General features: G+C 39.6%; 1 protein-coding gene across 2 annotated transcripts; it reads right to left on the bottom strand.

Moving 5' to 3' along the window:
• Positions 1 to 238: 238 nt before the first annotated feature.
• Positions 239 to 23,926, bottom strand: casp8 (caspase 8, apoptosis-related cysteine peptidase). Of its 2 annotated transcripts, XM_060918958.1 has the most exons (10): positions 23,696 to 23,926; positions 15,697 to 16,040; positions 14,837 to 14,936; positions 14,545 to 14,713; positions 14,300 to 14,424; positions 11,197 to 11,239; positions 4,403 to 4,500; positions 4,188 to 4,305; positions 3,498 to 3,990; positions 239 to 2,838 (listed from the first exon to the last, which is right to left on the bottom strand). In XM_060918958.1, exons 2-10 carry the CDS (start codon positions 15,984 to 15,986, stop codon positions 2,706 to 2,708), a joined length of 1,569 nt encoding a protein of 522 aa, XP_060774941.1. In that variant the 5' UTR covers positions 15,987 to 16,040; positions 23,696 to 23,926; the 3' UTR covers positions 239 to 2,705. The 2 variants fall into 2 exon arrangements, with proteins under 2 accessions (XP_060774941.1, XP_060774942.1); XM_060918959.1 differs by lacking the exon at positions 23,696 to 23,926 and having other exon boundaries at positions 14,837 to 14,932; positions 15,697 to 15,833.
• Positions 23,927 to 25,610: the final 1,684 nt, after the last annotated feature.

Below are 25,610 nucleotides of genomic sequence, written 5' to 3'. Positions count from 1 at the left end.
ATACAAAGCTGTGCTCTGTGCCTAATGATGTATTAATAAATTCCTATAAATTGATATCAGGTTGCTGTAATGCAGCTTACATTCATTTATTAAGTAAATTTTTAACAAAAAGTATGCCAATGATATAATATTTTCTATAATTCTCTTTGCCATCCAAAAGCATGGCATATTTTTTGACAAAAGGAAGGAAAAAGTTGTTCATGACTTCATTAACATGAGGGTGACTCAAATCCAACCATGATTTTTTTTGCATTGTTTATTGCAAATACTTGTCACAAAAGTGCATCATTTTTCTATCTAATCTGATCAGTGCAAGTGTGAGCGTTTAACAGGATTCTTCTAGGAAAAAAAAAAATAAATCTTGTAAATCTGAAATTATCACTTGCACTTGACTCACCCTCATACATTGATAAAATATTACTCAAACATCAGAGTAATTTATATTCACTATTGCTCTCTTTGTTTCAAGTTTTTAATATACATGTAAACAGTTCAGGATTTGTAATACAAAAGAATCTCTCTCTCAGTAGGCACTTATAGTAAGCACCTGAATTCAGTTAAAGATAGAAAAATAACCATGCCGATTAAGTGAAATAAAAAGTCATTCAGGCCCTGTTGAAAACAGTTTTCCCCAGGTCACTAGTGGTAATAAGACATGGTCACAAGTGTGTGTCTGAGGACATCATACGCTTCTTATCTAAATGTGAACAACATTGTTGGATGCCTGCCCAAAAGAAACACCCTGGAAGAAACATTAGTGACATCCACCAGCAGCAGTATATTATTTTACAATGTCACCTGTACAAATGTAATTTAGGACAAAACTGGGTTGACAGTTTGCTGGCCAGAAGTGCTTTTGTGTTTCATGTCCAAGCAGAACACAACACACACATATTCCAGGATGTAGAGAGGATGCACCTACAGGGAGCAGAGCAAAGTCTGTGTGTGATGAGCATGAAGAAGCATTTTTCACTGGCCTACAAAATTTCCTGATGTCAATCCCAGAGGAAAAAAAAAAAAAACATTGGATTATTTGGAACAGCAGCTGAAACACCAAAATATGCGGTCAAAGAATAGGCTAAAAATGACAGGCACTCAGGAAAATAACAGGACCTCAGGATGGACTTGAAAGGATTAAAGCTGTAATTAAGAAAATTAGTAAGGTGTATTAGGCCACTGACTATCTTTTGGTCCTAAGACTGAGCAGTGAACGTTTGGCACATTCTTTGTTCATACTGGCAGCATCTAAAAAACATAACATTCTAACACTGAGCTATATTTTAAATCAGAGCTATGGACAACATACGACGAGTTTGAAAATGATGTAATGCCACCAGCATAAGAACAGAATGCGCAGAAAATTGCCAAACGTTCACTCGCTGTTTAGTTTCATAGGAACACCAGCTCATTTATGCAGTTATCCAATCATTCACTCATGTGGCCAGCAGCACAAGGCAGAAAATCATGCAGATACAAGTCAAGATCTTCAGTTAATATTCAGATCAAACATCAGAATGGGCAAAAAGTATGATCTCTGTTGTTTTAACCATGGCATGGGTGTTGGTGCCAGAAGGGCTGGTTTGAGTATTTCACAAAATGCTGAACTGGGATTTCACATACAACAGTCTCTAGAGTCTACACGTAATTGTGTGGAAAAACAAAAAACATTGTGCCAGTCCTGTGGGTGGAAATGTCTTGTTGATGAGAGGTCAGAGGAAAATGGCCAGATTGGTTGCCAGGAAGGAGAAAGTAACTCATATAAATCACTCATTATAGCCATGGTGAGCAGAAAAGCATCTCAACATGCACAAAACATCAAGCCTTGAAGTGGATGGGCTCCAACAGCAGCAGAACACATTGGGTTCTGCTCGTCAGCCAAGAACAAGAATCGGAGACCATCATGGACAGGTGAAGATTTAAAAAAATAAAAATAAATAAAAAAAGGTTAAAACTTGTTCTTGACTGACAGGAGCAGAATCTGATGTGTTCTTCTGCTATCGTGGCTCATCCACCTCAAGGTTCGATGTGTTGTGCGTTCCAAGACGCTGTTCTGCTCACCATGGTTGTGGAGAGTGCTTATTTGAGTTACTGTAGACTTCTTGTCATTTCAAATCAGTCTGATCGTTCTCCTCTGATCTCTTTCAACAAGGAGTTTCAGTCTGCAGACCCTCTGCTCACAGGATGCTTTTTGTTTTTCACACCATTCTCTGCAAATTCAAGACTAGAGAGAACTCCAGTACGTGAAAACCCCAGGAGATCAGCAGTTTCTGAAATACTCAAACCATCCCATCTGGCACCAACAACCATAACACAGTCACAGAGATGACATTTCCCCCCCCCCATTCTGATGTTTGATGTGAACTTTAACTGAAGCTCTTGAGCTGTATCTGCATGATTTTCTGCATTGTTCCATTTTTTTTTTTATTCTACAGTGAAAATTCACATTGCAGATGAATTTAATCAACAACATAGCATTCTTAAATCATGATTAAAAAGAAGCCCGTGCAGCTGGGACCTGAAATATCAAAGAGATTTTTTTCCTCAATATTTAATCACATGGCAAGTTGACCAATTAACCTGAGTACCATTAATATAAACATCTAAAACCACAAAACCTACATGCTGATCAGGTTTAATAGAAAACTAAGGCTAATCAGGTGTAACGGAAGACAAAGACTGATCGCAAAAGTCCTGGGCTTTCTAGCTCAGTCCATGGGTAGCACCAGTTTCTTGGTAAGAGTGTAGCGAGGCTCAGGCATCTGCTTGAATTTAGAAAATATAATTTTGTCGCTCACGCTGCGGTTCACCTTTGTCAGAATTGCCAGGATGTCTTCCTTTCTGTGAAAACAAAAAAGACTTCAATTCTTATTTTACTCTTAACTTGTAAAATCAAGAACATTTGTTCCAGTTAACAATGAAGGTTTATTGTTAAAAACGAGGAAAAAAATTAATTACAGTTTAAAAAAAAAAAGTCATGAGGGACAAACATGTCTGAGATTGTTCTTGCTCATAAATGTATGACTGAAATTAAGAATTAAGTTAATTCATAGTGGGTGTATTTTCTGGGGTATTTTTGCATAAGGAACCAAGTGCATTCTGTAAAATGGTAAACAAAAGGTTTGCATTTTAACTATTTGCTTTTATTGTTTTAATTATAAAGTCCTAACTTGAGTGTGATCTCAAAATCCTTTATATTAGGGTTTCTGTTTATTTTATTTACTAGCACTTGGTTTTGACATGTTTAAGCACAACCCAAAGCAAGTATGATTCTACACATTTGGTAATTTAAGGAGCAAATTTTAATGCTATACTCGTATTGCAGTGGAAAATGTCTTTACACATCCATTTAAATGCGAGTTTGAGAAGGTTTGTGTATGCATTTGCAACAGTGGCATATCCAAAAATATTAAAAAGACAAATCATTTCCTTTTTCTGCTTCATGGAAATAATATCTTCTAAGAATAATGAATCCAGGTTTTCCCTCCCCACTCACTTACATGGGACAGCCTATCTGCAGGTGTTTGCACAACTCCTGGATGAAAATGGATCCTGTTCTGGTGTGACGGAAAGACTTGTAGGACTCCACTGTTGCCATCCCAATCAGGAAGTCTGCTTCAATAGGGACACTCCTGAAATCGGCTTTTTCTGCATCATGCTCATACTCCTCCTCTTCAGTTCCATCTTGCCTCCACACACCAAGCTGCATCTCTCCGCCCTGACACGCCTGGATGAAAAAGAGTTTGGGCTTGCCCGTGAGCGTCGTGCAGTGGGCAAAGGGTTGAGTGAGGTCACGGATCTGAACATGTTTGCCATCAGTCCCAAACACGGTGCCCTTTTCACCATGTGAGAGGACGCAGCACACGAAGGCATCCATTTTGGAGTGGTCCTTCTTTGAAAACTCCATCACTGTGTTCAGCATGTCTGTACTTGAAAGATCTCTTCTCTCTTGTACTGTGAAATGCATTCTCTTGAAAACTTCAGTAAGTGCATCTAAAAAAAAAAAAAAAGTAATAAAGCATGTGGAAGGAAAAGAGAAAGAAGTATTCTAAAAGTATAAGTAAGGAATACAACGGCGCCATCAGAGCTGAAGTTATAGTAAATTTATCAACAGCTTCTGCCAGAATCCAGAAGTCAACAGTGATGTGATAAAACATCAAATTAGATCGGTTGTAAACAGTAAGAAATACCTTTATCAGTGTCCGTTCCATTCCTATTTAAGAGCATACTTGTCTTTTGAAAGGCGAAGTTGTTAATAATCAGACAGTGTCCTAAAGGCCGCTGGGTCACGGGATAATAGTCCTCCACCTTGGGAACACACAGTTTGTTATAGTCATGTTGTATATTAATGAATTACCTTTAATATTACAATACTGTGCTACATTAAATTGGGTTTTAAACAAACATTGATTGCATTTGTCTGTGACATTTCGGGGACTGGCTCTCCTTGTGAATCTGTGTACACTGTGTTCTCACTCCTAGGCCTCATGGAAACTGAATGAGCTGGGGAAATGGATAGAGACAAAGAGACAGCATGAGATTAATATACAGTGGTGCTTGAAAGTTTGTGAACCCTTTAGAATTTTCTAGATTTCTGCATACCGGTAAATATGACCTAAAACAGCATCAGATTTTCACACAAGTCCTAAAAAGTAGATAAAGAGAACCCAGTTAAACAAATTAGACAAAAATATTATACTTGGTCATTTATTTATTAAGGAAAATGATCCAATATTACACATCTGTGAGTGGCAAAAATATGTGAACCTCTAGGATTAGCAGTTCATTTGAAGGTGAAATTAGAGTCAGGTGTTTGTCATCCCATTGACTGAAATCAGGTGTGAGTGGGCACCCTGTTTTATTTAAAGAACAGGGATCTATCAAAGTCTGAGCTTCACAACACATGTTTGTGGAAGTGTATCATGGCATGAACAAAGGAGATTTCTGAGGACCTCAGAAAAAGCGTTGTTGATGCTCATCAGGCTGGAAAAGGTTACAAAACCATCTCTAAAGAGTTTGGACTCCACCAATCCATAGTCAGACAGATTGTGTACAAATGGAGGAAATTCAAGACCATGGTTACCGTCCCCAGGAGTGGTCGACCAGCAAAGATCACTCCAAGAGCAAGGCGTGTAATAGTCAGCGAGGTCACAAAAGACCCCAGGGTAACTTCTAAGCAACTGAAGGCCTCTCTCACATTAGCCAATGTTGATGTTTATGAGTCCACCATCAGGAGAACACTGAACAACAATTGGTGTGCATGGCAGGAGTGCAAGGAGAAAACCACTGCTGCTCGTCTGCAGTTTGCTAAATACACTGGAATACACTGCATTCCAGCATAAGAACCTTATCCCATCTGTGAAACATGGTGGTGGTAGTATCATGGTTTGGGCCTGTTTTGCTGCATCTGGGCCAGGACGGCTTGCCATCATTGATGGAACAATTAATTCTGAATTATACCAGCGAATTCTAAAGGAAAATGTCAGGACATCTGTCCATGAACTGAATCTCAAGGCAAGGCAAGTTTATTTATATAGCACATTTCATACACAGTGGCAGTTCAATGTGCTTTACATAAGTAAAAGCAAAACAGTAAGCAATAGAAAATAAAATTACATAAAATAAATGGGGAAGAAAAATAAGAATTAAACAATAGTAGAAATAAAATAATAAAATGAAATAAAAGTTCAATTAAAAAAACAGCAGAATAAAATAGAATAAAAGTTAAGTAAAATTTAAAACATGCAGAGACTGTAAAAGTAAAGAGTTTAAAACATGTAGAGATGACAATATTAATAATTTAGCAGAAAGCATCTGAAAACAGTTTGGTCTTTAACCTAGATTTGAAGCTGCCAACAGCAGGAGCATTTTTGATGTCCTCTGGCAGTTGGTTCCATAGCTGTACTGCATAGTAGCTAAAAGCTGCTTCACCACACTTTGTTTTAACAACAGGTTTTAACAGTAAATTTTTCTGCTGCGATCTGGTAGATCTGATTGGGTTAGGCCGCTGCAACATATCAGAGAGGTAATTGGGCCCTGTACCATTTAGAGATTTGTACACCAGCAGCAATGCTTTAAAATCAATTCTGTAGCTTACTGGAAGCCAATGAAGGGACCTTAGAATTGGAGTAATGTGCTCTGTTCTTTTTGTTCATGTGAGAACCCTAGCTGCTGCATTTTGAACCAGCTGAAGTCATCTGATGGTCTTTTTTGGCAGGCCTGTGAAAAGGCCATTGCAGTAATCAACCCTACTAGAGATGAAGGCATGTACAAGTTTTTCCAGATCATTTTTTGACATAAGTCCTCTTAGTTTGGAAATGTTTTTTAGGTGATAAAATGCTGTTTTAGTGATTGCTTTCATGTGACTGTCAAAGTTTAGCTTGCTGTCAATGAAAACACCAAGATTTTTAACCATTTCTTTTGTTTTTAATCCCCTTTGTGTCAAGAATAGTGGTAATCCTGAGTCTTTCATCTTTTTTCCAAATAGAATTACTTCTGTTTTATCTGTGTTCAGCTGAAGAAAATTTTGTGACATCCAGTTGTTGATTTGATCGATACACTGGTAGAGACATTCAAGGGGGGCATAATCATTAGGTGATAGAGCAAAATAAATTTGGGTGTCATCTGCGTAGCAGTGATACAAAATTGAATTGTTCTTGATAATTTGCCCAAATGGCAGCATATAAAGGTTGAATAGTAATGGTCCAAGAATCGACCCCTGGGGGACACCACAGGTCAAGGACATTGATGTTGAGGAATAATTTCCCATGGTAACAAAGAAGCTTCTATCTTTTAAGTATGATTTTAACCAATTGATAACTTTACCAGTCAACCCAACCCAGTGTTCAAGTCGATATAGCAATATGTTGTGATCAACAGTATCAAAAGCTGCACTGAGGTCCAGTAATACCAGGACCGATGTTTTGCCTGCATCAGTATTAAGACATATGTCATTTATAACTTTAATCAGCGCTGTTTCAGTGCTATGATTGGCACGAAATCCTGACTGAAAGTTATCAAAACAGCTGTTTGATATCAAGAAGGCAGTTAATTGATTGAAGACAATTTTTTCAAGGATTTTCCCGATGAATGGTAGATTTGATATTGGCCTGTAGTTATTTAATACTGAAGTATCCAGATTATTCTTTTTAAGTAGGGGCTTTACAACGGCTTTTTTCAGGGACACAGGAACAACGCCAGTCTCCAGGGATGTATTTATGATTTGAAGCACATCTGTAATTATAAGATAAAGAACAGACTTAAAGTTGGTGGGCAGAATGTCCAATTCAGATGTTGAGGAACTGAGATTTTGTACAGTTTTTTCAAGAGTCTCATAATCAAACAAAATTCTGACATTGTGTTGAAGTTATCTGTCTGTGTCACTGGTGATTGCAGTTTTTCAATTATCTGCAACTGCGATATATGAGCAATATTCTGCTGTATTTTATCAATTTTACCTTTGAAGAAGTTTGCAAACTCATTGCATTTATTAACTGAGAGAAGTTCAGGTGCTAATTGTGGTGGGGGATTAGTTAGCTTCTCTACTGCTGAAAATAGCACACGGGCATTGTTCATATTCCTGTTGATGATGTTGGAGAAGAAAGACTGTCTTGCTTTACAAATTTCATAATTATATTTACAAAGCATCTCTTTATGGATTTGATAATGGATGTGAAGTTTATATTTGCGCCATTTTCTTTCAGTCTTTCTACATTCTCTCTTTAGCAGTTTAACAGCTGGGTATTGCTTCCATGGTGCTTTCTGCTTATCATTGACTCTTTTAATTTTGAATGGATCAATATCATCCATAATTTGGGTCATATTTAAATTAAAAATTTCCAATAAATCATCTACAGAGTCTGACATTTTGGTTGAGATCCGAGAGAGAGCTTGCTCAAAAAGAACACGTGTTGTCGTTTATGACTCTCCTACCCATAGTCGTTGAGCTGTTCTGAATGTGAGGAGACATAGAAACATCAGAGAAAACACAAAAATGATCAGATAAGGCCAGGTCAACAACAGTAGTAGAAACAGTAAGACCCTTTGCGATGACGAGGTCAAGGGTATGACCACGAGAGTGGGTCGGCCCCTGTACATGTTGTACTAGGTTGAAGTTGTCAATAAGTGCAAGTAGTTCTTTGGCATAAGTGTTTTCAGGATTATCTACATGCAAGTTAAAATCCCCAGATATAATAAGACAGTCAAACTCTAAGCAAATGGCTGACAACAGTTCACCAAACTCTTCCAGAAAAACTTTGACTGAATGTCTCGGAGGCCTGTAAATAGTTAATAAGAAGAAGAAGAAGAAGTTAGGAGAGCATGTAACAAGTGCACATAAGTGTTCAAAGGATGTAAAATCACCAAGTGAGGATTGTTTACATTGAAAAGAGACTTTGAATACATTTGTGATCCCTCCACCTTTCCCCTGTCGGGTAACATTCATAAAATTAAAATTTGGGGGAGTTGCTTCAATAAGGGTGGTAGCACTATTTGCTTGATTCAGCCAAGTTTCAGTTAGAAGCAAAAAATCAAGATTGTGTTTCCAGATAAGATCATTAATTAAAAATGACTTGTTTGAAAGTGATCTAACGTTCAGAAGAGCTAGCTTTACAGAAAGTCTAGAAGTAATATCCGCTTGGGCATTCTGATATTGTTTTGAAACAGGAAGGAGACTAGACTGGTTTACCCCCTGGGTTAAATATGCTCTATGTTTTCTATTTCTTATCAACACAGGAATAGAGAATGACATAGGCATACTGGGTCCCAGCTTGTTTTCAAAACTACACCCAATGCAGGGACCCACAGCACATCATACAAGACTTTCTGTATGTTCCATTTGGTTTGACGGTGAAAGAATTGGAGATGTCATGTATCTTTTAGATGGTGAAAAAGACTGGTAGCCAGCTGAAAGTCCTGGGCGAACACAGTTCAGTCTGTTGGTTAATTTTTGATGAACTGGGTACACTGCTTGTCGCGACAGATTTGGGCTGGAAAAAGAGAGTGTAGCCATTGGCAGCAGTCTCTGCATACTATTAGGGAAATCCATGCAGGGGGGAGACGGAGATGGTACAATAAAATCAGAAGAGTGAGACTTTGGTGAGGTCTTTGTAAGTGTCTCCATGACTGTCTCTGTGGTGACTGTCTCCCTGATAGTCTCTGTGATACTTGCATGGGGTCGAGATGTGGATGATGCAGCCTTGACATGATTATCTTTAGTCAGGTCCTCAATCTGGATGGAATCACATGATAAAATCGCATGCTCACATTCTCCGTGTGATTGTTGAGGTCCTTGGCAGTCTGCCCCAGATGGTTCTTGGCAGTCTGCCCCAGATGGCTGTGTGTCCTTGGTGAAGACTTGCATAGATGATTGTTTTGGCTTTGCAGAGGTAACTAGGTCAGTCTGCGACATCTTATCAACTGTTTTCCTCAATGCTGGCTGAGAGAAAATTGCAAGTCTATAATGATCTGCTAAGACTTTGGTCCCAATCCAGCTGAGTTCAGGGCTATTTGGCTTGAAGAATTCTCTGCGATTCCAGAAAAGGTTAAAATTGTCTATGAAGTTCATACCAGATGAAAAACAAGTTTTTCCAAGCCAGGTGTTAAGACTGAAGAGTCGAGTAAATGCAAAGCTTCCCCTTGCAGGGAGTGGGCCACTGATAAAGATTGTATTCCAGTCTTATAGAGATCAGAAAAAAAAGTTTTCTGAAATCATCTTGGACAAACAGCTGTTCTCTGAAAACATCATTTGCTCCCACATGCACAACAATACGTTTGATAGTTTTATGCTCGGACATGAGCTTCAAAATGCTGTCTTTGGTGTCAGAGATGGATGCATTTGGAAGGCAGCAAATAATCATCCCATGTCCTTTTAAATGTCTTACAGTGGAATCACCAAGAACAAGGGTTGTGGGATCCGGTGGTGTTACGAGCTGCTTTTTGCCTCTTCCCACAGCTCTTCGGTTTTGGTGCGATCTCTTTACGATGTGTTTGTCCGCCTGAAAATTCTGCTTCCACGTCTCTGAGGCATTCAAATTTGTTCTGAAGCCTTATGGGCTGTGGATTTTCCATAGGATTGTAAATCCTATTGTAATTTGTAGACCTAGCTCTATTTCTAATAGCATGGCTGTGGAGCATGGGTTGCATAGTATCAGAACAAGCTGGTGTTGAGGTAATTACTCTTCTGTTTTTATTTTTGGGCCTGCCACCCATCATGTGCCAGTTTTCTGTACTCGCATTTTGCCCTGTTAGATCAATGAATTCATCCACTCGATCTGCAATGCCATCGGCCTGTCGGGGTGCATTCTCAGCCACTGTTTCTGTACTCCTTTCCTGAGATATCGCTCTTAATTCGTCCGTCTTTGGCAGAGCATCAATCTTTGATTCCAGGATAGAAATCCTCTGTTCTAGTTCTGTGCATTTTCTGCAGGATCTCCTGGATTTTTTGCCCCCTGGCATTTTGTTTTAAAAGCTAACTTATAAAGATGAAAAATAAAATGAAAAAAATAGTGGAAATTAAATGAGAAAGTAAAATAAAGATCAAGCAGGAGCAAAGCAAAGAAGCGTCCTACTCGCTTGAGTAGGAGGAGCAAAAAAAAAAAGAGAAGGTGGGTCATGCAGCAAGACCCTAAGCACACAAGTCGTTCTATCAAAGAATGGTTAAAGAAGAATAAAAGTTCATGTTTTGGAATGGCCAAGTCAAAGTCCTCACCTTATTCCAATCAAAATGTTGTGGAAGGACCTGAAGCAAGCAGTTAATCTGAGGAAACCCACCAACATCCCAGAGTTGAAGCTGTTTTGTACGGAGGAATGGGCTAAAATTCCTCCAAACCGGTGTGCAGGACTGATCAGTTACTGGAAATGTTTTAGTTGCAGTTATTGCTGCACAAGGGGGTCACACCAGATACTGAAAGCAAAGGTTCACATACTTTTGCCACTCAGAGATGTGTAATATTGGATAATTTTCCTCAATAAATAAATGACCAAGTATCATATTTTTGTCTCATTTGTTTAACTGGGTTCTCTTTATCTACTTTTAGGACTTGTGCTGAAAATCCGATGATGTTTTAGGTCATTTATGTAGAAATACAGAAAATTCTAAAGGATTCACAAACTTTCAAGCACCACTGTATGCATGCAATGTGAAAATACTGCACATTTGAATATATGCAGAAGACTGAAACAAAGGAAGTCAACACATACATGAGGTGCCTGTTTCTGCCATGGGTATATCCTGCATCAAGTCCTAAAGGCACACCAAGGAGAAACAAGAGAGAAATAAGAAAAACAGACTACGCATTCTATAGTGTATATACACCAGTCAGCTATAACATTATGACCACTGTCAGGTGAACTGAATAACATTGATTACCTTATTACAATGGCACCTGTCAAAGGGTGGGATACATTAGGCAACAAGAGAACAGTTAGTTCTTGAAGTTGATATGTTGGAAGAAGGACAAGAGTGCTCCAACAGCACAATATCCCCCGCTGGCAACTATGCCATAACTCTGGTAAAATGCGACTGAACTGAACGAAAATGCAATATGCGTATTAGCGACAAATAAAGAATCCTGTCAAGTTTCGTGAAATTCCTCCAAAAATTGTGAGAAGAGTTGATTTCAGAAGGTGAGCACCCTTCCCAGGACGGACGGACATCGCCACGACATAATCCCCCTTCGGGCCTTTCGGCCAGCGGGGGATAAAAATTGTGAGGGAAGCTGATTTCAGAAAGCAAGCACACCTTGATGAAATACAAGTTTGTTAATAATCAAGGGCATAACTCGCTTGCTCACTTGAGTTTGTTGATGGTGTAGTGGCTGCTGCTTTATGTCCCGGGGCTCCCTCATGCCTGTGTTACCTTCTAGCTCTCCCCTTTTAGTTATGCTGTCATAGTCAGTTGCCAGAGTCCCTGCTTGTACTCAGTGCAATATGTATACTGTTCCTACTTATTCAGGTGACACTGGGCATACCTAACAACCTGTGTTTTCTCTCCCTCTCTCTCTCCCCCTCCCCCCAAATCTGTCCCTCTGAGTTTCATGGAGTCAACAGGAAATCTTTTGGTGGAGAGGGTGGAGACCTTGACTGGCTCTCGTAGCCTGCAGGGAATCGGCCGTCAGACATTCTGTCGCATGTCCCAGACCCGGTGAAATGTAACCGAATTGTCTTGGCCAGCCCTAAGGGTCCCATCTGCATCTGCCTGCACTCACTCTGATCTATAATTCCAACTGTCTCATTGCTGAGTGTGCTCCCATCACCCAACCAAGCATCCAGCCAGAGCAGGTCATGATATTTTTTAACCATATTAAGATGCCATTGTTGTGTATTATGCCTGATGTCAGGACTCTCGTCTCTGCGACCCTACCACACAGACTTAATACTTGTGTTATTTTTAGACATTGACACCTGTTGCCTACACTTATTCAGGTGACATTGGGCATACCTAACAACCTGTGTTTTCTCTCCCCCCCCCAAAAAAAAATCTGTCCCTCTGAGTTACATGTCGGTCCTGGGATCGAGATGCTGACCTCTTCTGCTCCTCGGACCTGCTTGATCCATCCTGGTGCCCCGTGTCTGGTTGGAGTCTCATCGCATCGCTCCTGTGGAGGATGGCCCCATGAGGACAGTTGAAAGTCACACCTGGAGGACGCTCTAGACTCTTACAGTAATGCTTTTATGGCTGAGGACTACAGCTGACTTGCTAACTTTAGGACTGCAGTTGTCATGAACAGTTTTGCACTCAAGTTTCCATCAATGAAGAGTTTATAACATCAACGAAACTGACTTCATGTTAAAACTGTTAATATTATAGTCATGCTGTCTGTTGTTGCCCAAATGAGGATGGGTTCCCTTTTGAGTCTGGTTCCTCTCGAGGTTTCTTCCTCATGTTGTCTGAGGGAGTTTTTCCTTGCCACTGTCGCCACAGGCTTGCTCATTGGGAATAGATTAGGGATAAAATTAGCTCATGTTTTAAGTCGTTCAAATTCTGTCAAGCTGCTTTGCGACAATGTTTATTGTTAAAAGTGCTATACAAATAAACTTGAAACTCTGGTAAAAATGTGCCCAAATTAAACGAAATTTCAAGATGCGTATAACTGACATAGAACAAAGCCTTTCGCCAAGTTTGGTGAAATTCCTCCACAAATTGAGAGAGGAGTTGATTTCAGAAGAACGTACACCCTCATGAAATTGTCAAAAGTTATTTAATCAAGGGTCAAAACTCTGGTAAAGTTTTCACAAACAAAATTAAATCACAATGTGTATTACTGTCATATAACAAGGCCTTTTGCAAAGTTTCAAGAAATTCTTCCAAAAATTGTGAAAGGAGTTGATTTCAGAAGGGGAAAAAAAAAAAAACACCTCACGAAATTGTCAAAGTATAATTTTGTTAATCAAGGGCTGTAACTCTGGTAAAATCTGACCGAATTTAACAAAACTACAATATGCGTATTACCGACATATAACAAAGAATCCTGCCAAGTTTCGTGAAATTCCTCCAAAAATTGTGAGAGAAGTTGATCCCTTCCCGGGACAGACGGACCGACGCACATCGCCATGACATAATCCCACTTCGGGCCTTTTGGCCAGTGGAGGATTAAAAAAAAAAAAAAAAAAAAAAAAAAAATGGGCAAGCATAATAATCTGAGCGACTTTGACAAGGGCCGAATTGTAATGGCTAGATGACTGGGCCTGAGCATCTCCAAAATGGCGCATTTTATGGGGTGTTCCCGGTATGCAGTGGTTAGTACTTACCAAAAGTTTTAGCCAGTATTAACGTTTTTCAGCAGTTTGTGCTACAGTAGCTCTTCTGTAGGATTGGACCATATGGACTAGCCTTCGTGCCCCATACAAATCAGTGAGCCTTCGACATCCATGACCCTGTCACTGGTTCACCGGTTGTCCTTCCTTGGACCACTTTTGGTAGGTACTAACCAGTGCATCCCATAAGATAAGATGTGCCATTTTGGAAATGCTCAGACCCAGTCATCTATAGCCATCACAATTTGGCCCTTGTTCAAAGTCACTCAGATCCTTACGCTTGCCCATTTTTCCTGCTTCCAACACATCAACTTCGAGAACTGAGTGTTCTCTTGCTGCCTAATATATCCCACCCCTTGACAGGTGCCACTGTAATGAGATAGTCAGTGTTATTCACATCACCTGTCAGTGGTCATAACGTTAAATATTGTACAGCATCAGGAACTTCACTGATAATCTGTAGAATCCTTTAACCATTAAAATTGGAACTAAATCATGTTTTTCTGGTGTACATGTTATTTTAGCAGTCATGTATCCCTGTACTTACAGACGGACCAATTGGTGCTTCCTGACGTGGTACAGGCAGACTGGTGGATTCTTCCTGACATGGTACAGACAGATTGGTGGATTCTTCCTGACATGGTACAGCCAGACTGGTGGATTCTTCCTGATCTACGAGATAAAACATAAATGGATGATATAGGTTTAAGACCAATGAAAGGATAAAGGAATTAAGGAAGGAAGGATGGAAGCAAGGAAAGAAGATGGAGAGTTATGGAGAAACAGAATTACCTGATATTGACATGCGATCAAGTTCCCTGGAGCCAACTGAGTTCTTGAATTTCTGTACCTTATCAGCTAACTCTTTACTGCAGTTACTCAGAACATCCTCTAGTTTATCCAGGTTGTCTTCTCCAAGCAGTTCCATTTTCTCCATTTCAGCCAGGACGTCCAGAAACGTCTGCAATATTCAGGAATGCATAAAGCAGTCATACACTGACACACAATATCAATCTTAACTTCTCAAGCTCTCAAACAATAGAATTTCACTGCATACTGTAAAAAATTTGCTGAATATACATACAGCAGAAGTCAGTTTTGCTTTAGGCAGATTGCTCAGAAGAAATTTTATGTCATGCAGGTTGTCATCTGTTACATCTTCAGATAGCTTATAGAGCATCTTTCTGAAACACACAGTAGCAATGTATCAAAGAGCAGGTACAACTTTACGAACAGTTCATTACTTCTTAGTCACAATGAGTCCAAATACATTTTCAAGAATACTATGACGTTTAAAAATAATTCATTCCACAGCAATGAATATTCAAATATGTCAAATGGTGTTTATTAATTTTGTGTGGGGACAATCCAGATAATGTAATCCGAATTAAAAACAGATTTTAAAAAAATGTGTTTTCTAACAAAGAAAAACACAAGTGTTGATATGAAGTTTACTGCAAGGAGATGTAATTTAAGCCTTTAACGTCAAGCTCTTTGTAACAGTCAGAGGTAAAGCTTTAAGTTTTCCCTCCATGGGAAAATCTAAGGTAGGAAGACAATGCCTTTTGCATTTTTTGGTAACAAGTTGCACTTAGAAAAGAATGTGAGGGGAACTCCTGTTTACAGCTGTTATAAGTAAGAACCAGAAACCAATGTTTTGCAGACATTTCCACAACATTAAATATAACTATAAATGGATGTCATGTTATTCTTTTATAAAATAAGTGACATGCTGTTATTGGAAAATGTTCAACTTCAGGATTGTAACCACAACATACCACCCCGCCATTGATTATTTTTCTATAACAGGTTGCAACTGCTGTGTTTTAATCCTCTGTAAATATTTTATTGCACAATAACATTAATTTTGGTGAACAGCAGCTTAGTCTATATGCTTATACCAAAGATGGAACACCCCAACTTAAAAGTCTCGTCTGTTTTTACCTGTACTCTGAAACACCAGACCTCTGAGTCTGCAACACCCTCCTGACACATTTACTGTCAGTGTCCAAGATGGAAAGTAAGTCATAGCGGCCAATGGTGTAGAGCAGATCAGAAAGGAAGAGTTTACTGGCGAGCAAGTCTTGCTCCGAGAGCCGGATGAACAGGTCTTTCGCATCCTTCACAGTCTCCAGCCGTTTCCTGCCGAGGTAATCCATGCAGAGAAACTTCAGTGCAGCAACCTCGCTCTTTGTCAGCCCCTCATCAATCTCATGAAGTTTACTGAGGTCCATATTGAGCAGAGCCAGAAGTAAAACCTGCCAAGACAGATCCTATCCTGCACACACCTGTATACAGAAATATTGGTGAAAGAAAATTAAGACATTTAATAGTGAATCAACTGCTGAGCTACTGCGGTGTATGGTAGAATACATTTTGAGATTAGCAAACTGCAATCAGATTTAAAATTTTGTCACATTGACCTGGCACGTGACACAAATATGGTAAATATTACTTGGCATCTTTGCCCCCTAGGCTTGCAACCCAGACATTGGTGCATTTCATAACTAAATTATATTTTTCATCAATCAGTGCAACACTACCACTTTACTGTTGGAGGATACTAGTACAGTGGTGCTTGAAAGTTTGTGATTTTCTATATTTCTACATAAATATGACCTAAAACATAATCAGATTTTCACACAAGTCCTAAAAGTAGATAGAGAACCCAGTTAAACAAATGAGACAAAAATATTATACTTCATCATTTATTTATTGAGGGAAATATTACGTATCTGTGAGTGGCAAAAGTATGCTTTCAGTATCTGGTGTGACCCCCTTGTGCAGCAATAACTGCAACTAAACGTTTCCGGTAACTGTTGATCTTGCCCACCAGCTTGGAGGAATTTTAGCCCATTCCTCCATATAGAACAGCTTCAACTCTGGGATGTTGGTGGGTCTCCTCACATTAACTGCTCGTTTCAGGTCCTTCCACAACATTTCAATTGGATTAAGGTCAGGACTTTGACTTGGCCATTCAAAAACATGAACTTTATTCTTCTTTAACCATTCTTTGGTAGAACAACTTGTGTGCTTGGGGTCGTTGTCTTGCTGCATGACCCACCTTCTCTTGAGATTCAGTTCATGGACAGATGTCCTGACATTTTCCTTTCGAATTCACTGGTATAATTCAGAATTCATTGTTCCATCAATGATGGCAAGCCGTCCTGGCCCAGATGCAGCAAAACAGGCCCAAACCATGATACTACCACCATCATGTGTCACAGATGGGACGAGGTTCTTATGCTGGAATGCAGTGTTTTCCTTTCTCCAAACATAACGCTTCTCATTTAAACCAAAAAGTTCCATTTTGGTCTCATCTGTCCACAAAACTTTTTTCCAATAGCCTTCTGGCTTGTCCATGTGATCTTTAGGAAACTGCAGACGAGCAGCAATGTTCTTTTTGGAGAGCAGTGGCTTTCTCCTTGCAACCCTGCCATGCACACCATTGTTGTTCAGTGTTCTCCTGATGGTGGACTCATGAACATTACCCAATGTGAGAGAGGCCTAGAAGTTACCCTGGGGTCTTGTGTGACCTCGCTGACTATTACACCCCTTGCTCTTGGAGTGATCTTTGTTGGTCGACCACTCCTGGGGAGGGTAAGAATGGTCTTGAATGTCCTCCATTTATACACAATCTGTCTGACTGTGGATTGGTGGAGTCCAAACACTTTAGAGATGGTTTTGTAACCTTTTCCAGCCTGATGAGCAACAACAACGCTTTTTCTGAGGCCCTCAGAAATCTCCTTTGTTCGTGCTATGATGTACTTCCACAAACATGTGTTGTGAAGATCAGACTTTGATAGATCCCTGTTCTTTAAATAAAACAGGGTGTCCACTCACACCTGATTGCCATCCCATTGATTGAAAACACCTGACTCTAATTTCACCTTCAAATTAACTGCTAATCCTAGAGGTTCACATACTTTTGCCACTCACAGATATGTAATATTGGATCATTTTCCTCAATAATTAAATGACCAAGTATAATATTTTTTGTCTCATTTGTTTAACTGGGTTCTCTTTATCTATTTTTAGGACTTGTGTGAAAATCTGATGATGTTTTAGGTTATATTTATGTAGAAATATAGAAAATTCTAAAGGGTTCACAAACTTTCAAGCACCACTGTACATACAGTCTCTGAAAGTATTGGAACAGCAAAGCCAATTCTTTTGTTTTTGCTATACACTGAAGACATTACAGGAGGATAGACGAAAACGTGACAACAGATCAGAATTTCAGCTTTTATTTCCTGATATTTACATCTAGGTGGTGTGTTAAGCAACTAAGAACATGGCAACTTTGGTGGAACACTACCCAATTTTTAGGTTAACAAAAGTATCAGAACATATATTCTAGGAAGTAAATAACACTTAATATTTGGTTGCATATCCTTTGCTTGAAATAATTGCACTAAGCAAGTGACCGCATCAAACTGCTACATTTTTCTTATGTAATATTTTTCCAGGCTCATCGCATTTTTTTTTTTTTGGGGGGGGGGGGGCGTTCTCCATTGGGTCTCCTCTTCAAGATGTAAAATACATGCTCAAATAAGATAAGGTCTGGTGGTTGACTTGACCAGTTTAAAACCTTGAACCGACCTGTTTTTTTTTCCTTGACTGGCCTGTTCAATGTCTGGTTGTTAGTACATTCCAAATTGTTGTATTGTCTCTGCCCAATGCTTGTGCTTGCTTTTCTCCCATTTACAGCTCTCTGACCTTCATGTCCATTTATCCTTTTTTAATAACAAATGCAGTATTCGCAGGTAAAACCCAAGGCCAATACTAGACATTCAAAGCTTTTAATTGTTTAATCAATCAATCAATCAATCAATCTAACAGGGTACATTTGGGCAAAAAGAAACACCGGTCAGCCACATTCCAATATTTTTGATCACTTGAAAAATAGGTAAGTTCAAACAAAAGGTGCCATGTTCCAAGTTGTTTAAGATATCTACATGTAAATATCAAGAAATGAAAGCTGAAATTCTGATCCATCATCTTATAGCAATCTTTTGATCTCAAACACAAATGTCTTCAGTGTATCGCAAAAACTAGAGAATTGGCCTTGCCATTCCAATACTTTCAGGGGAAGTTGGATATAAACTACACTATATGCCCATGGGTATGTGTATACAATCATCACACCCATATATGTTGAATATCCCAATCCAAAACCTTGGTCATTAATACGGAGTTATTCTCATTTATTCTTCTGGGAAGGCTTTCCACTAGATTTTGGAATGCGGTTGTGGGGATTACCCATTCAGCCACAAGATTATTAATTTTGGCAGAGAAGACCTGACTCACAGTGGACATTCCAGTTCATCCTAAAGGCATTCAGCGGGTTTCTGGTTAGGGCTCTGTACAGGCCATTTGAGTTCTTACATACCAACCTTGGTAAAATATGTCGTTTGGGGCCTTTGCACATGAGAGCATTGTCATAATGGAACATTGATATTTGGCCTGATCCATATTGGATTAAAAAATTAAATAAAATAAATCAGAAATGATGACACGGTATTGTATTTTTTTTTTACACTATATTTTAGCTAACTAACTACAATTAGCGGGTGATACTGTGTACACAATTAAACCATTTTATCACTGATGCACAGCAAAGAAGCTGCCAGTTGCCAAAAGACAAGCTCTTGTTGAGAGGTTTGTGATACCTTGATGTGCACAATAAAATTATTTTATTCTCATTAAAATTCTATAATACTAAGTCATCACAAGTTGCGATTACTTGGACAGTGTCACACAAGTCTCTTACTTTCACTCAGAACTAAAACATGCACCAGACGGTTACTGAAATCCTCACATATGCGTAATGTAAAGACTCTTTATAACCACATCCTGTGTGATGACACTACCCCGGCTACACACTAGTTTGACGACACTGCAAGTATGACTACACAGGTACCACAAGGGTCTATGACCTGCTGTGAAAGAAATTCACATGAAACTCTGCTTATGTTCAGTCTAAAACCAAAACTGATACTGATGTCAGTTAATATCCGTGTCCAACTTGTGTATCATGTGAGGTAGAATGCACTGTGGGTTCCACTGCACATGGTGTTTAAATTTGTGAACTAAATAGCTATTTTATAAAACCATTTATTTTAAGACAAGAATATGCAGCTGTATTATGTTGTTTGGTAGCAAGTATATGAAGATTTTGACATGTATTTATTATAAAATCTGTGTGTTGCAAATTTCCAATTTGACATGATGGAGTGGTGTCTCAACATGAGACAGCAACGGCCTGAATATGTACTTTAGGTTTCCATTTTCAATTAAGTAAAATACTCAACATGCTTTTTAAAAAAAAAAAAAAAAAAAGTATAACAACTGAAACTTTATCTGTGATTATATTCAAAGTATAACAATTGAAACAGTGTTCAAGTGATCCATTCTGACTCTTAGCAGCAGACAACAACAAAAAAAAGTTGTGTATTAGAATGTTTAACCTCTAACAAAGTTGGCGGAGGTATGTTTTCACCTCCGTTTGTTTGTCTGTTCCCAATGTAACTCAAATAGTAGTGAACAGATTTTGATTAAATTTTGAGGAAAGGTGAGCCATGGACCAAGAAGCAATTGATCAGATTCTGATGCAAATCCGGACATGTATGTGGATCCAGGGTTTTTTTTTTTTTGTCTGTTCCCAACGTAACTCAAATAGTAGTGAACGGATTTCGATGACATTTTGAGGAAAGGTGTGCCATGGACCAAGGAACAATTGATTAGATTTTGATGCAAAACTGAATATGTGGCTTGGCGGAGGTATGCACTCTACGGAGTGCCCTTCTAGTTTTGAATGGTTTGGCCACTCTGTCAGTCTCGTAGCTCTCTGGAGCCCAAGATATATATTTTTGAACACAGTTTGCTGTATCTGCTGCGAGTGTGTTCTTCATGCTTATGTCTAGTTTAAGAGACTGACACAGAAGGGAGGGGGCAGCATGGTGGTGAAGAAGGCCCAGCAGAGACTCTTCTTCCTGCGATCCCTGAGGAAAACTGGGCGCTCACAGAAGCTCCTCACCAACTTCTACCAGTGCACCATACAAAGTGTTCTGAGCTATGGATGCATAGTGTGGCTCTCCAGCTGCACCTCAGAGGAGAGGAAAGATCTGCAGCGGATCATCAGGACTGCATCTAAAATCATTGGTAGCCCTCTCCAATCCCTGGAACAGATTTACTCTGCCAGGCTGAAAAACAGAGCCACAAAGATTCGTACTGACTGCACTCACCCCAGACAATGTCTTTTTGACACCCTTCCCTCTGGCAGGCTTAGGGTCATAAAGTCACAAACAGCAAAACACCAAAATAGCTTCTTTCCCAGGGCTGTAAAAGCTCTGCTGGAGGCCTGATCCGGACTTGGACTCACACTCTGCACCTTACTGTGTTTGGCTACATTGAATAATTACATACTGCTGCTTTTTAAAAGGTTATGTATTTTATTTTTATTTTATTGATATGCTGTTGGTGTAGTGGTTAGCACTGTCGCCTCACAGCAAGAAGGTCCGGGTTCGAGCCCCGTGGCCGGCGAGGGCCTTTCTGTGTGGAGTTTGCATGTTCTCCCCATGTCCGTGTGGGTTTCCTCCGGGTGCTCCGTTTTCCCCCGCAGTCCAAAGACATGCAGGTTAGGTTAACTGGTGACTCTAAATTGACCGTAGGTGTGAATGTGAACGGTTGTCTGTGTCTATGTGTCAGCCCTGTGATGACCTGGCGACTTGTCCAGGGTGTACCCCGCCTTTCACCCGTAGTCAGCTGGGATAGGTTCCAGCTCGCCTGCGACCCTGTAGAACAGGATAAAGTGGCTAGAGATAATGAGATGAGATGATATGCTGCTGTGATCTGTGGCCTCAAACAGTGTTTCGTTGTATAGTAATGTGCAATGACAATAAAGAATCTATCTATGGTGGTGCAGTGGTTAGCACTGTCACCTCATAGCAAGAAGGTTCTGGGTTCGAGCCCAGTGGCCAACGAGGGCCTTTGTGTGTAGAGTTCACATGTTCTCCCAGTGTCTGTGTGGGGTTTCCTTCACAGTCCAAAGACATGCAGTTAGGTTAACTAGCTGCTCTAAATTGCCCATAGATGCATGAATGCACAGAAAGGAACTGGCCACTCTACTGCTGCAATTCTGGTCAAGCCAACCAAACATGGTTCAGAAGGGAGATGACAAACATATTTGTGGCATTAGTATTAATGTCTTAAACACATATTTGACTGATAAGGCAGACAACAGATCTTAAGAATTTATAGTAAATTTTCCAGTTCCTGTTTCCCAAAGCCATCACTGCTGTTCTCGCGATAACACACCAGTATGCTGTGCTTTGAAGTGTTTTTACCCCCTTTTTCTTGTATCCAGTAAGTCCTTCTGATTAAAGACCAAAAGAAAGCTAGTTTTTCAGTAGCTTGGAGTGTGGGAATTATTAAACTTAAAATGTTCAGAACTATATCTTATGACGAAGTTATAGTTAGATTGTTTTACAATCAGGGTACGCAAGCTAAAAATCACATTTAACACTTATTATCTTCAATATCAACAGGCTTGACTAAATAAACTTGGTTGTTTATTGTAGCCCTGTGATGGCTCTATTTACCATGCAAAAAAAAAAAATTTGGTGATAACATTATTTTTGGGGGCGGCACGGTGGTGTAGTGGTTAGCGCTGTCGCCTCACAGCAAGAAGGTCCTGGGTTCGAGCCCCGGGGCCGGCGAGGGCCTTTCTGTGCGGAGTTTGCATGTTCTCCCCGTGTCCGCGTGGGTTTCCTCCGGGTGCTCCGGTTTCCCCCACAGTCCAAAGACATGCAGGTTAGGTTAACTGGTGACTCTAAATTGACCGTAGGTGTGAATGTGAGTGTGAATGGTTGTCTGTGTCTATGTGTCAGCCCTGTGATGACCTGGCGACTTGTCCAGGGTGTACCCCGCCTTTCGCCCATAGTCAGCTGGGATAGGCTCCAGCTTGCCTGCGACCCTGTAGAAGGATAAAGCGGCTAGAGATAATGAGATGAGACGTTATTTTTGGTGAATGTATGGCAATATGTCATATTTAGCAAAATTACTCGTGTCATTTAGAAAAAGTGCTTTTTTGACCACAGGTAGCTCCAAAAGGGATGCACTTAAATCATTCTTTATACCATAAAACAAATATTTGGTTCCATATCATTGGAAACATAGTTAATAGTTAAGTTTTAATGTTGAATGCCAGTAAGTTTTCAGACTATTTTGATCAAATTAGTATGTAACTGTGTCAAAAAAAATGTCCTCTCCGAGACAGCTAATTTTTCAATATAAAATAACATATCTAAAATGATTATTTTCATCCTAAAATGTGGTCAAGATATTGGGACATAAATATTAGACACAACTAACACAAAGCTTACAGCCTTATATTTAAAAGCACTATGGAAGTAGTGGATTCTGAATTGTCAAAAAAAAAAGTCCTCCTGAGAATCACTTCATTTGTTTCTCCCATCTTATAGCAGATTACACAAAACTACCATACACACATGTCAAAAAATTACCTGAAATCTGTTCTTTAACTTGTCCTTCACTTAAAAACTGGTACAAGAACCAGTTTGAATCAATTTGAATTTTGGACCCCTGTGACACAAACTTTGTACCCTGATTGTAAAACAACCCATAACAGTTTACTCAGCCCCCTCCTGGAAACAAAAACAACCTGTCACGTGATCCTGATTACACGCAACGAAGGTAAATTGTTTTTTTTTTTTGGTTTGTTTGTTTAAGCCTTGTGCTTTTACTTTTTTTTTTTTTAAATACAAGCCCATCGGAATAAGATGACAGCTAATATTCAGCAAACAGCTTCAACCCATAGAAAATGCTAGTCGAGTGACACAGCAAGCTTAGCTAACCAATACCACTGAAAGTTAGTTTAAAAGTTATATTAGTGAGAATACAAGTCAGCTAATTTCCTTACCTTCACATTTAGAAAGAGACGGCGTTTATGTGGCTCGGGGTAGTTTGAGCTTTCACGCAAAGCTAAAGAAAAATAAGCGTTGTGGATTTTCTTTTCCTTCAGCCGGTTAAGCGAAATATGCTTTCAGTTTTGATGAATGAGGAAGTTAAAAAAAAGGTAACGACACGAACACCGAAAAAACACTGACTCATTCTGGTTTCGGAGATCTGTGTACTTCCCTGCCAGTTTATTACAAGGGCGTTCCTAGCTACGGAAAAGACCAGGGGCTAAGTCAAATTTCCCTGGTGCTTGTGTTTTTTTTAAAGGAAAATTGGCATAGATAGGTTGGCGAGGTTATATCTAACTTTACAATAAATATTATCACCCACACACACATTCAAAGGTTGTCATCTTTATGACTGATTTCTCTTTTTAAATTTGTATACTTCACTTCAGTTTCTGTCTCATTATTAAGTTATCATAAACACCCATAATGCCTCAGGAAACTGAGGCGTGTGTCAATTGACTATTAAATATCACTAGTAAATTTTGTTAGTTTAATAAATTTTTTTTTTTCGCGGTCCAAATCCTGCGCTCTGATTGGCTGGCGAGCGACTCGCTCGTTCACAACAACAATATAGTAGCATTTTTTTTTTTTTTTTTGTTAACATTTATCTTTTTTTTATAAGATTATCAAAAATCTTATAAATTTCTGTGAGCATTTCTCAGAATAGCAATTTTACAGCATGGATAGCGATAACGACAGTGTTCACAGCGAAAGCGAGTTCTACTACCCTGAGGAAGAAGAAATAAAAGAAAACATTTCAGGAGAAAGCTAAAAATCTGTAATTTGCTAACACCGAGCAAAAACATGGCTGAATCCTGAATGACTCCTATTTGTATAAATAGGGGACTACATAGGTGGCAAAATGTAGTTTTTTCCCAGCCATGGAAGTGCACTTGTATACCGAGGAGGAAGCCATTTGCATTACAGCCGTGAATGAGGATTCAAAATAGCATTAATTTTACAGCATGGATAGCGATATCGACAGTGTTCACAGCTGTGATGATATGTGAATGTATGGGCCACCGTAGTGGCTTTACGTAAAATCCTAGTTTATATGGAATTGTACCTGTTCTGTCTGGGGTAGTTAATGGGGTTTCTCTTCAACCTAAAAGGGGGAAATGTGATGATATGTGAATGTATGGGCCACCGTAGTGGCTTTACGTATGATGTCATAGGGTCACGTTGAGAATAAACCGGAAGTTCTATTGAGTGCAACCTACATGGTAGTCACGTTATTGCCTCCGCGCATGACATGGTGTCAGAAGTGACCGATTTAACAAATAATTAGTGAGGATGGCAAAATTAGGACCTCCAGAAAAGTTCGACTTCACCCGTCCGGCAGAATGGCCGATGTGGCGCCGTCGTTTCGATCGCTATCGAGTGGCAATGAAACTGAACCAGGACAACGGTGAAGTGCAGGTGAACACGCTTCTCTATGCTGTGGGAAGGGAAGCCAAGGCTATCTATGAGTCGTTTGTGTATGACCGGATGGAAAACTTTGAAGACGAGGAGGATGATGAAGTAAGCCCTGAAATGAATTATGACATTGTGATAGAAAAGTTCCACGAGCATTTTGTGCCGAAAAGAAATGTAATACACGAACGGGCATGCTTTCATAAGCGAGTTCAGAAGCCAGACGAGCCCGTGGAGGCCTTTATCCGAAGCCTGTACGAGCTAGCACAGTACTGCGAGTTTGGAGCTAACAAAGACGAGCAAATAAGGGATAGGCTTGTGATTGGCATATCGGACACAGATGTCTCAGAAAAGTTACAGTTGGAGCCAGAACTGTCTCTAGAGAAAGCAATCCAAATTGCTCGTCAAAATGAACAAATAAAACAACAAAATATGTGCTTGCGTGCGGACGGTTCA

Source organism: Neoarius graeffei, chromosome 4, assembly GCF_027579695.1.
Source record: "Neoarius graeffei isolate fNeoGra1 chromosome 4, fNeoGra1.pri, whole genome shotgun sequence".
NCBI classification, from domain to species: Eukaryota; Metazoa; Chordata; class Actinopteri; order Siluriformes; family Ariidae; genus Neoarius; species Neoarius graeffei.
This window is presented reverse-complemented; position numbering and strand designations above follow the sequence as displayed.

Coding starts and splice junctions, on each gene's coding strand:
- casp8 (XM_060918958.1), bottom strand. CDS start 15,986: ATGGACCTCAGTAAACTTCATGAGATTGATGAGGGGCTGACAAAGAGC. Junction 11,240..14,299: donor AAGCACCAATTGGTCCGTCT/GTAAGTACAGGG, acceptor GTGTGCCTTTAG/GACTTGATGCAGGATATACC. Junction 4,306..4,402: donor CACAGACAAATGCAATCAAT/GTTTGTTTAAAA, acceptor TGTGTTCCCAAG/GTGGAGGACTATTATCCCGT.